This window comes from Chlorocebus sabaeus, chromosome 12 (genome assembly GCF_047675955.1).
Source record: "Chlorocebus sabaeus isolate Y175 chromosome 12, mChlSab1.0.hap1, whole genome shotgun sequence".
In the NCBI taxonomy this organism is placed as follows: domain Eukaryota; kingdom Metazoa; phylum Chordata; class Mammalia; order Primates; family Cercopithecidae; genus Chlorocebus; species Chlorocebus sabaeus.
In genome coordinates, this window is record NC_132915.1 from 79,802,908 (window position 1) to 79,816,314 (window position 13,407).

The 13,407-nt window shown below is 41.6% G+C and overlaps 1 protein-coding gene across 6 annotated transcripts in view; it reads left to right on the plus strand.

The window, feature by feature from the left end:
* Positions 1–13,407, plus strand: part of PALM2AKAP2 (PALM2 and AKAP2 fusion) — a 550,991-nt gene that overhangs the window by 242,331 nt on the left and 295,253 nt on the right. For all 6 annotated transcript variants that reach the window (XM_073021828.1, XM_007968463.3, XM_007968462.3 and 3 more), the window contains exon 3: positions 9,727–9,807. In XM_073021828.1, the coding sequence (XP_072877929.1) occupies positions 9,727–9,807 (81 nt within the window). The remainder of the gene's footprint in view (positions 1–9,726; positions 9,808–13,407) is intronic.

Below are 13,407 nucleotides of genomic sequence, written 5' to 3' on the forward strand. Positions count from 1 at the left end.
AGGGCACTTCCCTTACAGTAGCTAAGTTTTGGTTGTTTTATCCATAAAATGGAAGATATTAAAGTACCTACCTCAAAGTATGATGAGGATTAAGTGAAAAACTGCAGGGCAGTTCTTACTATAATGCCTGCCATAGCACAGCATCAATAAACTCAGTTACCTTTATTATTCTTACCATTATGGTTTATACCACTACCATCATTGGGATTATTAGGTTCAACCACTACACAACTGAACTGTTGTTGCATGAGTAAATTGCAGTTGTTTAGACTATATCCTAAGCCAAAAACTTGGTGCCAGGTAGAAAGGAAGCACCTTCATTATTAAGTCCCAGCACTCTCCCAGGTGATGTGCTTGGTTTCAATCCTGCAGTAGCATCTTGCAGGTAGTTCTATTTCAGTATTTCAGACTGAGTTCCAATTGTTTGATGCTTACTAGCCATGTGACCCTGTCTCTTTATCTTCCTGTGCCTGAGTTTTCTCCTCTGTAAAATGGGGATAATGATAGTACCTAGCTTATTAGGTTGTTGTGAAGATTAAACATGTTAATCACACAGAACAGTGCCTGGCACACAGTGACCACTATGTAAATGTTTGCTAGCATTACTTTGTAACTCAGGAAGGGCACATGCAACAGTCTGGAACGTGTGAAGTCATTGTTCTCCTCAGCACTGTGGAATGTTAGTGATGCTGGAGGAACCTTAGAGCTAAGCTGGCCCAACCTACTCATTTCACAGATGGGGAATCCAAGGCCCAGAAACAGTAAGGGACTTGTCTAAGTCACTCAGGGAGTTAGTGGCAGTGCCGTGCCTCTACCTGATATGAGATCTCCTGACTCCTAGTGCTCACGGGATTTCATGGTGGGAATAAGGCAAGAGGATAAGGAGAGGCATGAGATAGAGATCACATTCTTCAGGAGAGTTTGATTCTGTTATTCCTGGCACTTGGGACTTTTTCAGGGTTGTCTACCATTCTGTGTGTCTTGTGCTGGATTTTTCTACCACAAGGGGCTTATCAATGTGGTGTCATAAAGCGGGTCTTACTTTCTCATCAGAGCCCATATTAGACTGCTTCCCTTCTTGGTCTTCAGAGGAAACCAAAGGGAAGCACTCCTAGCAAAGAATTTGATGTTATGACCATCAAAGCAAAAGTATAGCTATATGGTTAAATAATTATTTAAAGGGTCACACCATGGGCAGACCTTAAAAATAGACTTAAGATATAACCCATATGGGCTATAAAGTATCTGCAAAAGACCCTAAATGGAAACTCTGCTGTGTTGTGCATTTGACTTGGCACTAATAGGCCAGATATATTAACTGTTGGGTGAAATTAATGATAATATCGCATCTAAATTCTATGGGATGTTTCTTAAGGTTTTGGGTGTTAAATTACCCCTTCTAAAAGCCAGTATTGAGGCTCAAACTAATCAGTGTCTTCTTTTTCTTTTAAAAATTCTCTTGACCGTATTGTTTCTATTACAAATGAAAGATGAAGGTAGAAAGTAGAATGATAAGTTATAAGAAGTGGAGAAGGGAGTGTATGTGGTGGAGGTTGAGAGAGGTTGGTTAATGGGTACAAATATACGGTTAGGTAGAAGGAATAAGATCTAAGGTTGGATAGCACAGTAAGGTGACTTTAGTTAACAACAATGTATTTTATATTTTAAAATAGCTAGAAGAAAGGACTAAAAATATTCCCAACACAAAGAAATGATAAATACACGAGATGGTGGATGTCCTAAACACCCTGGTTGTTAGACATCCTATGCATGTAACAAAATATTACATGTACCCAACAAATGTGTACAAATATCATATGTCAATAAAAAATTTAAAAGTAAATAACTACAGAAAACAATACAAAACTGGCAGTTCCCTCTTTTACAGATAGATGGCAAGCTCAAGGCCAAATAATCAGTTGAATAAAGGAGAAGTTATGTAAATGGAAATGCTGGTCCAAACTAAGGGATGAGGAATAAATAGAGCTGTGGAATTATCCACTTCACGTGATGATGTTGCAGGTTAAATGGGTACATGCCTAGGCAGAACAATGTAGAAAACCTACCTGACTTGTCCTTCTGACCAAGCCTTTTAAGGCTATCATTTAAACTGGCTCTGAGTTCTATTCCTTAGTTTTGTAGGATCAGAAAATCACATGCCAACTTAGCTTTCAGTCTATTTATCTACAAACCCAAGTGCCTGTTTATTCATTTTTCAGTGGATGGACACTGCAGGGGTCTTAGCAAGTACCATCTCTCCACTTAGCTAACTACGTAGGAAACCCGAATAGAAATCAGGGTTATGATTGGTGATCTTGAAGACAGAGCCAGGAGAGTGAGTTTTAATATCTGATGGTGTTAAGATGAGATAACTGATCTCGAATAGGGATGTGTCTGCTGAGCAAACTCAGCATTACTTGTTAGCTGAACAGACGATTGGACAAAGCTGAGTGAGCACCTCTTCGATTTTTATTTTAATGCTTGATTATTTAGGTTTTCAGTTTTTAGGCAGACCATTTTTCTTTTTTTTCCCCTCAGACATACAAATAGCATTGACTCTGCAGTAGCATTAAATAGGCAATTATAACCCAACCATGCCTGAGATAACATTGTGATTTCTTAATAGAAAAAGCTTGTTGGGTCCCCACTTGCAAGTTGATTTTTCATAATTTAATTCTCAAAATGTCACCCTATTTCTTGGTGTAACCCAGATAAAACCTAGGCACCCTGGCAATCCCGTTTCAGCATGAAGTTATATTCAAAGAAACACAGGCTAGTTGGCCAAAGTAATTTCAGTATACTTACTGGACTCTTCTGGAGAACATCAGAGGGGATTCATTTTATAAGCCACAGTAAAATATCTCAAGATTCTCTTTTCCTGATTCCCTGGCCTTAATATCTCAGCCTTTTCATTTTAAACTCTTGAACTTTAAACTGTCTCTGACCCCTTTCAGTGCTTTACTTCTTCATCTCTTCTTTCCTTTTCTTGATCATTTTTCCTTCTAAATAGCATCCCCCACCCATTCCCTTTCCAAGTGCAACTATATAAAACAGTCTGTTTCTCACAGTTTTTCAGTACTTTACCTCTTTCTCTGATTCTTCATTGCAAAAGCCTAGGAACCCACTGGCAAAAAGTCACTTGAAAGGTTTGGGGCAGGGGCACAAGATTCCCTTTAGCTCACATGGAAGGAAGTCAAAGCTGAATTATCTTCATCTATCAATAGAAAGAATAAAGATTGCAATGTTTGCATTTAATGTATTTTCTTTACCCTCCTCTTGTCTAAATTCTGTGATATCATGATGGCAACAGGGCCTTGAGTAGGTCTTCTGCTCCCTTCCCACTGCTGTGCCCTGGGGCGCTAGCTATCAGCGCAAGTCAAAATGGGAGTTCAGTGGAGGAAAGGAAACACCCTATTTCTGCTTCTGACTACCTTCCCTGCTTAGCCTCTTTCCCTGTCTCCCTGTTTCTCACACACTCAGTTGGGACACCCACCTTGTCCGCAGTCATAGCCTGGCACCCCCTAGTGCTCCAGTTGCAGCACAGTCAGCAGGGGAAAAGAAGGAGTCTCAAGGAGCAAAAAGGTGGAAATAGACTTTCCTAATGGCGGGTACTGATCATATCTGTCTTCTCATCATATTTATTGAAGAGAGTGTGCTTCATTCTCTATGGGTGCTCTTTAATAATAGTTTATGTGTTCATCATGTTATAATTCTTCCAGAAGATACTTGCCAGGAAAATATATAATTTATAGAAAGCAAATGAAAGTGGCTTGTTAGGCTTCCCAGATAGTGGAGGAATCTGGAAATCTTTCTAATGGATTGAGATCACGTCATTCCAGATGTCTCTTGAGGCACACTGCCCCAAATGGTTGCTACTGTCAGCTCATAATGCTTTTCCCTGGAATTTCCACTTCCTCCAGCCTTTCTCCCCAGAATAAGCTTTCCATGATTCTTTCCCAGAATTAGCCTTTTCAACTCTTTCCTCATATGCATAGCAACAGTAATTTATTTTGTGTGGATTAATGTCTTTAGCATTAGGACACTTCTGGTCTTATGGACTGATGGCCAATGTGTTTTTAATAACGTATTTTGCTTCTATTGAAGTCATGAGTACAAATTCGTAATTCATTTGAATGAGGGACATGGACAAACAGGAACACAAGTAGAAGAGAGAAAAAAGAGGATAGTATATTCAGAGATACTCAGTAAGCATATATTACATGTATTCATCATGTAGTGTTCTAGGCTTTAGAAACGTGTCAGCCAAGATCCTTGTCCTCAAGGAGCCCATAGTTTATGTTAGACAGAGATGTGTAAGTAGTTAAGTATATAAAGTGCTACAGTGCTTGAGGTCTAATGTAGAAAAATCCACAGCCTGTGGGGAGGGAAGAGAAAAGAGGGAGTGATGCAATCTGTTTGGAGGGAACAGAAAAATATTCTGTATTTGTCAGTACTCTTTGAGTTGTAAGTGGTAGAAACATCACTCAAACTAGCTTAAGAAAAAGGGAGATTTTTTAGTGTATGTAATTTAGGAAGCCCAGGGATGGTTCTGGCTTCATGCATGACTAGATCTGGGACTCAAACAATGTAGTAGGACCTGTTTTTTCTCTTTCAACTCTGCCTCCCTCTCCATATTGACTTTATTTTCTTCAATGTGGATGCATTTCTTTTATGTGACTTGGAAAAATTGCTACTCAGAAGTACATCATCTCAGCTTAATCCTAGTGGTATTTTTTTTTCACTTCTCTCCTGGTATCCATGTGTCTGTTCCTAGAAATGTCTCTAACTGGTGTTTCTCAGTTCACTCAGTCATCCCTTGGATCAATAGCTATTGCAAAGAAACAAGGTTAGCATGATTGGCCTAACCTGGCTCACATGCAAATCCTGGTGGCAGGAATGAGCTAACCATGACTGGCATTTCCACCAGAGCCATTTACAGTGAGGGTAGATGTGTTTCCCCAAAGGAAAGAAGACTAGGCAGATCAAAATTGACAGATGTTCACTAAAGCTTCATGGATATTTAAACTGTGCCATCATAGATGAATTGTTTTTTGTCAAATGAAGCAGCAACGGACATCTATTATTGTTAGAGGAAGCAAAATTAAGAGGACATGAACCAGCCTGGAAGCTGAGGAGACTGAAAGTAATCTTTGAGGTTGGATCATGGTAGGGGGCCATGGCTTGAGATGAAGCTGTGAGATAGACAGGAGCCTCATTGGCCATGCTAGGGAATCTGATCTTTGCACTGTAGGCAATAGGGAGACATTCTTGGTTTTAGGCAAGGGTCGGAGGTGGTCAGATTTCCGTTTTAGAATATCACTCTAGCAGCAGTGTGGAGATTGAGTTGGAGAAGCCAAGAATGGATGTAGGGAGACTAATAAGGAAACCACTACAGTAAGCCAGCTGGATGCAAGTTCTGTAGTGTGCTAAAGATACTAATATGGAATAGTCTCCATGTCCAGGTAGGAGATAGAGGAAGGAGTGTTAAGGCAATACTCAAGGTTATAGTGGGGAAGCAAAAGATGTGGAAACTAGCCAGCAGAATCAACATAACTTGGTCTTTCAAGAAAGTAAGTGTCTAGGATGACTTAGATTTCTGACTTGAGTAGTGTCATTTGCTGAGATGAAATGTATAGAAGAAGGAACAGGCATGAAGGTAGAGGGTGGGGGATTGCTTGAGATGGTGACTGCATATGTTTGAGTTTGGGGGAGTGACCATGAATAGTTGGCAGTTCAGTATAGGGATCTGCAGCTCAAAGGAGAGGTAGAGTTGTAGAGTTGATGAGAATGAAGAACCCAAGAGTTACTGGTTTTGTCCTGGTTAAGGGAAGGAGAAATCTGGAAACCAGTGGGCTAGCCAGGGGAGGAGCACAGCTCAGACCTCAGCCATCAAACAAGCGTCAAAAACTGCAAGTGAGTTCCTTAATGGTGTCCTATGCAAACTTGTTGTCATTTGACTCATATCTAATTCTGAGCATAGGCTGGTTGCATCTTATCCACCTAGAAGTGACTCTAAGACCATCACTGTGGGCTGGGTTCGGTGGCTCACACCTATAATTCCAGCACTTTGGGAGACTGAGGTGGGCGGATCACCTGAGGTCAGGAATTTGAGGCCAGCCTGGCCAACATGGCAAAACCCCATCTCTACTAAAAATACAAATATTAGCTGAGCGTGGTGGCATGCACCTGTAGTCCCAGCTACTCGGGAGGTTGAGACAGGAGAATTGCTTGAACTCAGGAAGCAGAGGTTGCAGGGAGCCGAGGCTGTGCCACTGCACTCCAGCCTGGGCAAATCACTGTGAAAGGGAGCTCAACTAGTCAAAGAATCCTGCAATAGCTATAGATGCACAGTGGGTCCTTGTCATGGGCCCAGGTCCAGGGTCATCAGTCAGAACGCAGATGTAAACATGCTAATGCCGCTGCCTGGTTGTATATGCTAACAACTGTTCAGTTCCAAATTCTAACCCAATAAGGAGTTTCCTCAGGGGAAATGTATGACTATAGCATAAATGGGCTCAGCCTTACTGCTTTCCCACTGTTACCCTTTCCTGCACCAGCACTCTTCTGGTCCGTGTGACTCAAAGCCAAAACACTGCTTTGCCTCACCCCCCAGATCCTATTAGTCTTGAGTCTCATCAATTCTGTTTCTTGCATTTGTCCTTCTCTTTCCATTCTGATTGGCATAACTCTAAGCTAGGAGGCTTGTTAGTTCATCTATCCTCACTGCACAACCAGGTGGATGGAACATCCTCTTAAGGCACTTAAATGATATTTGAATCCAGAGGTCAGCAAACTAGGACCCGTGGGCCGAATCTGGCCCACTACCTATGTTTGCAAATAAAGTTTTATTAGAACACAGCCATACTCATTCATTTAAATATTGTCCAGGACTGCTTTTGAACTACAATGGTAGCATTCAGTAGTTGCAACAGAGACTGTATATCCCACAAAATCTAAAATATTTACTTTTGTTTTACAGGAAAAGTGTATCAGCTCCTATTAATCTGCCTTATACATGAATGCCAGATTAATGTTCCTAAAATGCCATTTCACCATATCATTCTGTAGCTTAGAACCCTGCAGTGACATTGCATTGTCCATGCAATAAAATCTAAACTTCTTGGCCTGGTATTCATGGCCTTCCATGGTATAGTCCTAGTCAATCTTTTGAGTCATTGATCTCTGTTCCTAAAGGCAAGCCCTGCACCCAGTTAGATTTTCCCCCTCATTGTCCCTGGAATATGCAGTACCTTTCTACCCTTGTTCACCTAGTTCCTTTTGCCTGGAATGTATTGCCCATTTGTAGCTACCTAAATCCTACTCATTCTCTCTCTTTTTTTTTTTTTTTTTTTTTTTTTTTTTTGAGGTAAAGTCTTACTGTCACCCAGGCTGGAGTACAGTGGCATGATCTTGGCTCATGGCAACCTCCACCTCCCAGGTTCAAGTGATTCTCCTGCCTTAGCCTCCCAAATATCTGGGATTACAGGCATGCACCACCACGCCCAGCTAACTTTTATATTTTTGGTAGAGACGGGGTTTCGCCATGTTGACCAGGCTAGTCTCAAACTCGTGACCTCAGGTGATCCACCCGCCTCAGCCTCCCAAAGTGCTGGGATTACAGGTGTGAGCCACTGTGTGCCTGGCCCTAAATCCTACCCGTTCTTAAAGAACTAACTTGAACTCTACATCCTTCATGACCATGTCAGTTACAGTGATCACCAATGAGCCTGCTGCTTGAGCATGTAAAAGTCCACTTCCCATACAGCCTGGTAAGGTTTCTTCTGCTCAGAGAATGGTTCACCAACATGATGATGGGCAACTCTGGAGTGAGGACTTTCTGATGGAACAAAGTCACGGCTGCGGGAAAGCCTGGGAATGATTTGGAAATGACAAGACACGTAATGAGAGCACATGACACTCAATTAAGATTTGTGGAAATCTTGAGTCATCAGCCTCTCATATCTATGACATACATCTTGGTTCTGTATTTAAATGTAGGACAACTACGTATCTTGATAACCAGTGGGAATGACTGACAAAGTCCTGTAAATCTACTCTTGAGAGATTCTAGAATGCAGAGATAGCAGCTGGTCCTGGAAGCCCTAGCTTTATCATGTGCTATCTCTGAGATGCTGGATAGGTGGGCTGTTCCCACTGTGCCTCACTTTTCCCATCTACTGTCATATGTTATATGGTCTTGCACACACTCTGGGATTAAGTAACATCAATTATGCACCATTGATTGGAGTTCTTTGGTAAATGGTACTATGTTCCTAAAATATTCATGCATCTTACTTTGTCAGGGGGATTATATCCCTGATTTAGATATTATATTCTAGTGACTTAAGATTATGAGCTAATATTTTGTAAGGTCTGGGCATTGCACAGAAAACCTTGGTTGTAACACACATTATTATTACATTGATTTGAATAGCAATGGTACAATCATAGCCCCGGAAATATAGCAACTACATAAAATGAAAGCTTCCATTAACACTGAGCACAGCAGCCAGGCTTCCGCATTGTTGTTGTCCCCAGGATTTGGCTGTTGTATTGTCAAATGCCATTATGTCTTGTCTAACAAGTTTCTCCCTGCATATGTGAGTAAACGAAAATGCTCCAGTATAATAAATGTCTCGGCAAACCACTCCTGTACACTTTGGAAACAGAACATTAACAAGGAAACTATCATGAGAGCAGACCTTTCTGTTCTCATGAATCACATTCATATGATGTTTATTGTCTGCATTGGAGAAGTATAGAGAAGAAAAATATGAAGGGTACACTGTAATGGAAAGGTTATAGTGGAAATGCAAGGAAAATATATCCCTTTACAACTAGCTTCTAGGCATTACCTAGAAGTAAACTTACAACAATAAGACTAAGAGTAAATAACATTGATTGAGCACTTACTCTGTGCCAGGTATTGTTCTAGGCCTTTTACATTACATCATCTCATTTAATCCACTCCACAACCAAGTGGTTTGTGTGCAGTTATTATGTCCACTTTACGTACAAGAAGACCAAGACCCAGGGAGGTAGAAGAACTTGTCAGAAGTCAGACAGGTAGTGAGTGGTAGAGCTGGGAGTTGGACTCAGACAGACAGATTCCAGACTTCATATTTACCATAACCTCAGCTGCCCTACCCACGTGAAATGCTACCCCAAGGCTAGTGGCAGCAAAGGTCACCCATTTCATTTGCATTGTTTGGTATGTCCAACTGGGTGATTTGTCCTACAAAATTTGAAACAATGTCTGCTTATTTATGTCTATGATTTTGATCAAATAAATCTCACCCAGAATTTCCCACTGCTTCATTCTATGGTATTTGCAGTTTTAAGAACCTCTGTCTTTTGGATTGAGACATTTTTATTCTTTGTGTCCAAATTAACACTGCACAGAACATGGTTCTGTGTGTGTGTGTGTGTGTGTGTGTGTGTGTGTGTGTGTGTGCAGAAACCGCCTTTTCTTTTGGATTAAATTCTTGCAGCCTGGCTGAGTGAGGAGAATTTCTCCCACTCTTCGAGCCTACAGCAGACATGTTAGGAGAATGCTGCTGCTTGCAACACACCCAGAGACGGTGGGGCAGGTGACACTGCGTGTGTGCCCAGTGTCTCTGGAAGTATCTATACAGATGTGTGCTGCTGCTGCTGCTGCTTTCTGCCTTAAAATTTCTGGAGCCAACACCCACCCACTCTTACAGCCTCTCTCTCTTTATTTTCAAGGAAAAAAGAAAGAGGCAGACTGAAATAGAAGGCAAGCGACAACAGCTTGACGAGCAGATACTTCTGCTGCAGCATTCCAAGGTAAGCGGCTGATCCCAGGAACCTATTCCATTATTAGACATGCAGATCACACTCCGGAGAGCTGGGCAGTGCCTGCCCTGCCGTGAAGGCACTGCCGCCAACCAAACCAGCCTTTCTCATTCAATCAGGAAACCATCTCTTGGCTTTTCTTGTGAATTTCTCAAATTCAGGGCATTATTACAGCATTCCAATTTCTGCAAGCATAAGACTACAGTGTGCATGTGGACGGGGTGGAGGGTTTGTGCATGTGAAGTGTGGTGGCTATATATAGAAATTGGATGAGAATACTCTACAGGGTGGGTGAGGCAGCGTTTCAGGATTGTTTCTCCCATGCATAGGTGCTGGATGTGTTTGCTCAGAGACCCCAGAAGATATATTTCACAGAATGTCCTTTTTCTCACTTAAAAATATTAGTGTTTCCTTTCTTGATATGGAGAAAAGGGAGATTAAACAATGTAATCTGATAAAACAACAACACTGTGTATTTCAGATTATTCATTTATTTTACTTCTACTTTAACAATTTTGAAAGTGTTCTGTGAGAGCAAGCAGTTGGTCAAAGATGGCTTTGAAATGATTTGACTCGGATGGGTCTCCATGGTACCATCTAAAAAGAGAGAGAGAAAGGGAGACAGCACACAAGAGCTGTTTATTTTTTCTTTAAAACATAATGCACTTAAGCATCATAATTGATTACAGCTCAGGAGAAAGCTCTGTCACTGTCACAAGGACCCCACTGGTTGCAGAACGTTGCTTTTCACATGTTCAGAGAATAATGTGACCACATTCCGATGGCCAGCCGGGAGTTGCTGCTTGCCTTTGACTGCTCCTGGGCTTTTTGGTAGGAAAACCTTCTCCTGCTTACCTCATGTTGCTGTGCCGTTGCCTGCACAGAGCTGCATTGCTCAGAGGGCTGGGTGGGAAGGTGGTGCTGACTTTCGGGTTGATGCTCAGTATGAATTATTTGGATTTTTTTCAACAAGATAAACCTTTATGGCTACTTTTCTTATTCTTTTCTAGAAAACAGGATTGTGCTAAATGAATTCCCAAAATGAGAGCCATCAGCAAGCGAGTTACTGATTGAAAATAGCAGCATGACCTATATCTGCTTAGCATGTTTATCAGTTTTTGCCATTAAGCTTAACCAGAGAAATGTGCTTAAAAGGAAGAAAAGCAGCATGATACCGAGGATATTGCCTGTTTCTCTCTGTTTCATCATATAAATTCATTGACAGATCTTTCTTTGTAGGAGCTCACACTGTATCCCCTGTGCTGTTGCTGTTTCCCCACAACGCTCCTGAGGGAGGATGGAGGGCTAAAATTAGTATCCTCTTCTCACAGAGAGGGGGCCTTAAAAACGCCTAATAGAACTGAGTGAATTGTTCAAGGTCAATCTGGAAAGAGCGAGGTTTCTGGTTCAGGGTACAGTCCATCCAGTACGGTACTTGTAAGAGACCAACATATACTAAAACCTCAGTGAATTCCTGGTTAAAGGTGAACTTTTAAATAAGAGGACTGAATGAAAAAAAAAGAGGCTGCTTTTGGCTAGCCAGCCTGACTTTAAGCTCAATGTAGTCCTTTGCTTTTGTATTCCCTGAATCCAGTCAGGGAATAAACATATGTCAAAACATCAAGAGTTTTTTTTTTTTTTGGTCTCCCTTCTCATGATCCTGGATGCCAAATAAGATACCAAGGGCTCATTTATTGCTGATGTCCAGTGCAGTATTAGTATATTCTGTTCATTTTACATCTATTCATTTTTGTTTGTTTGTTTGTTTGCTTGTTTGAGACGGAATCTCACTCTGTCACTTGGGCTGGAGTGCAGTGGCATGATCTCAGCTCACTGCGAGCTCCGCCTCCTGGGTTCACGCCATTCTCCCACCTCAGCCTCCCGAGTAGCTGGGCCTACAGGCGCCTGCCACCACGCCCGCCTAATTTTTTTTTAATTATTTTTAGTAGAGACGGGGTTTCACCATGTTAGCCAGGATGGTCTCGATCTCCTGACCTCGTGATCCGCCTGCCTCAGCCTCCCAAAGTGCTGGGATTACATTCTCATTTTTCATCTATGCATCTGTTCATTCATCTTTCCGTCCATCCATCCATCCATCCATCCATCCATCCATCCATCCATCCATCCAATCAACAGAAACAACTGTAAAAATTAACTTGGTCTTGTATGGGGAAGCAGTGAGGTTTTTCTCAAGGACTTGGAAACAAGGGAATCAGCTAGTTTTTTATGTTTATCTTGGTAAAATTCTTGCACAGTTGATGAGATTGGTTATCTGAGGAATCACCTGACACTTGCACCATGGCAACCTTGCTATTGCAGGGCAGGAGGTGGGTGAGGTGGGGAGGACTGGAGGTGATGGTAACTTACTAAGTGGAGGTCAGGGCATTGTATGCCTCTCTCTGGGGAAGGCTTGTGTGGACAGAATGAGGGTGAGTTATTTGCCTTGAATACTGAAAAAGAAAAGCTCAGAGGTTCCAAAGGTGGCAGTAGTTGTCTGGTACTACATGCAGAAAGACCCCCAGCTTTGGGAGGTCCTGAATTTCTGTATGCTGGTGAGGTGGGGTCAGTGGTAAGGTGAGGAGGGTCCTCAGGCCACAGTGAGGCCCCGGTGAAACTTCCCTCAGGACCTTGCCTCTCTTTGTTCTGAATTCATCCTCCCTATAATTATTCAGTTATTTTGATATGAGGAAGGGGTTGCCTGATTGAAAGATATGATCACTTTAGGCACTAGGAAGGCATATATTTCACTTTAAATCAATAAACTGGTGACTGAACTTGCATAGCATGAGACTTTTTCCCTGTAATCATCCAGTTTGCAGTCTCGTGGCCTCACCCCTGAATGGAATTACATTCGCGGAGGTTGTATTTTCTCCTCTGTGAGCCTCTCCAAGGAGTCAGCCAGCGTTCTGCTAGTAGCCTGTTAGCCACCGTCAGTAACAGTCACCATTTGACTGCCTAACATGTGCCTGGTACTTTAAACACATGCCCTCAGTAATGACCACAAGACAGTTATTACTCTCTTTGTCTTATAGGTATGGGAACAAACTCATGAGGTCAAGTGATTTGCCCAAGACCATAGAGACTATAAGTGAGGGAGCCTGAGAGAAACTCCTGGGCTGTCTGCTTTCAAAGACTGAGCTCTTTCCAGGCCACTGTTCTCTTTGAAAGAAATGTTTCCTTTGGAGTAATTCATCTAGTGAGATGCAGGTTACTATCATTGCTGTCTCTCTTACTCTAAATATATTGTTATGGCCGCTAGAAAATTCAGATCGTGTGGAGACATGCACTGTGATTACTGAAGTTCCTTGAAGTAGAGAATATTAGGAAATATGTCAGTAATCAATATTTATTTCACTAATTTGCAAAATCTCTAGAAAAAAATATTCTTACTGCATTAGAGTTAGTTGTCATGTTTATAAGATATAACTTTCATATTCTTTATATAATTCTCATATTCTATGTCTTAAGATATAATTCTCACATGTGGGAATTATCAAATAGCCTGTGGACCCTTATTCTCATGCAATGAGATGAATTATTTAGACAGATTCACTTGTCCCTGGTCAAAGCAAATAAATAGTATGCAAGATA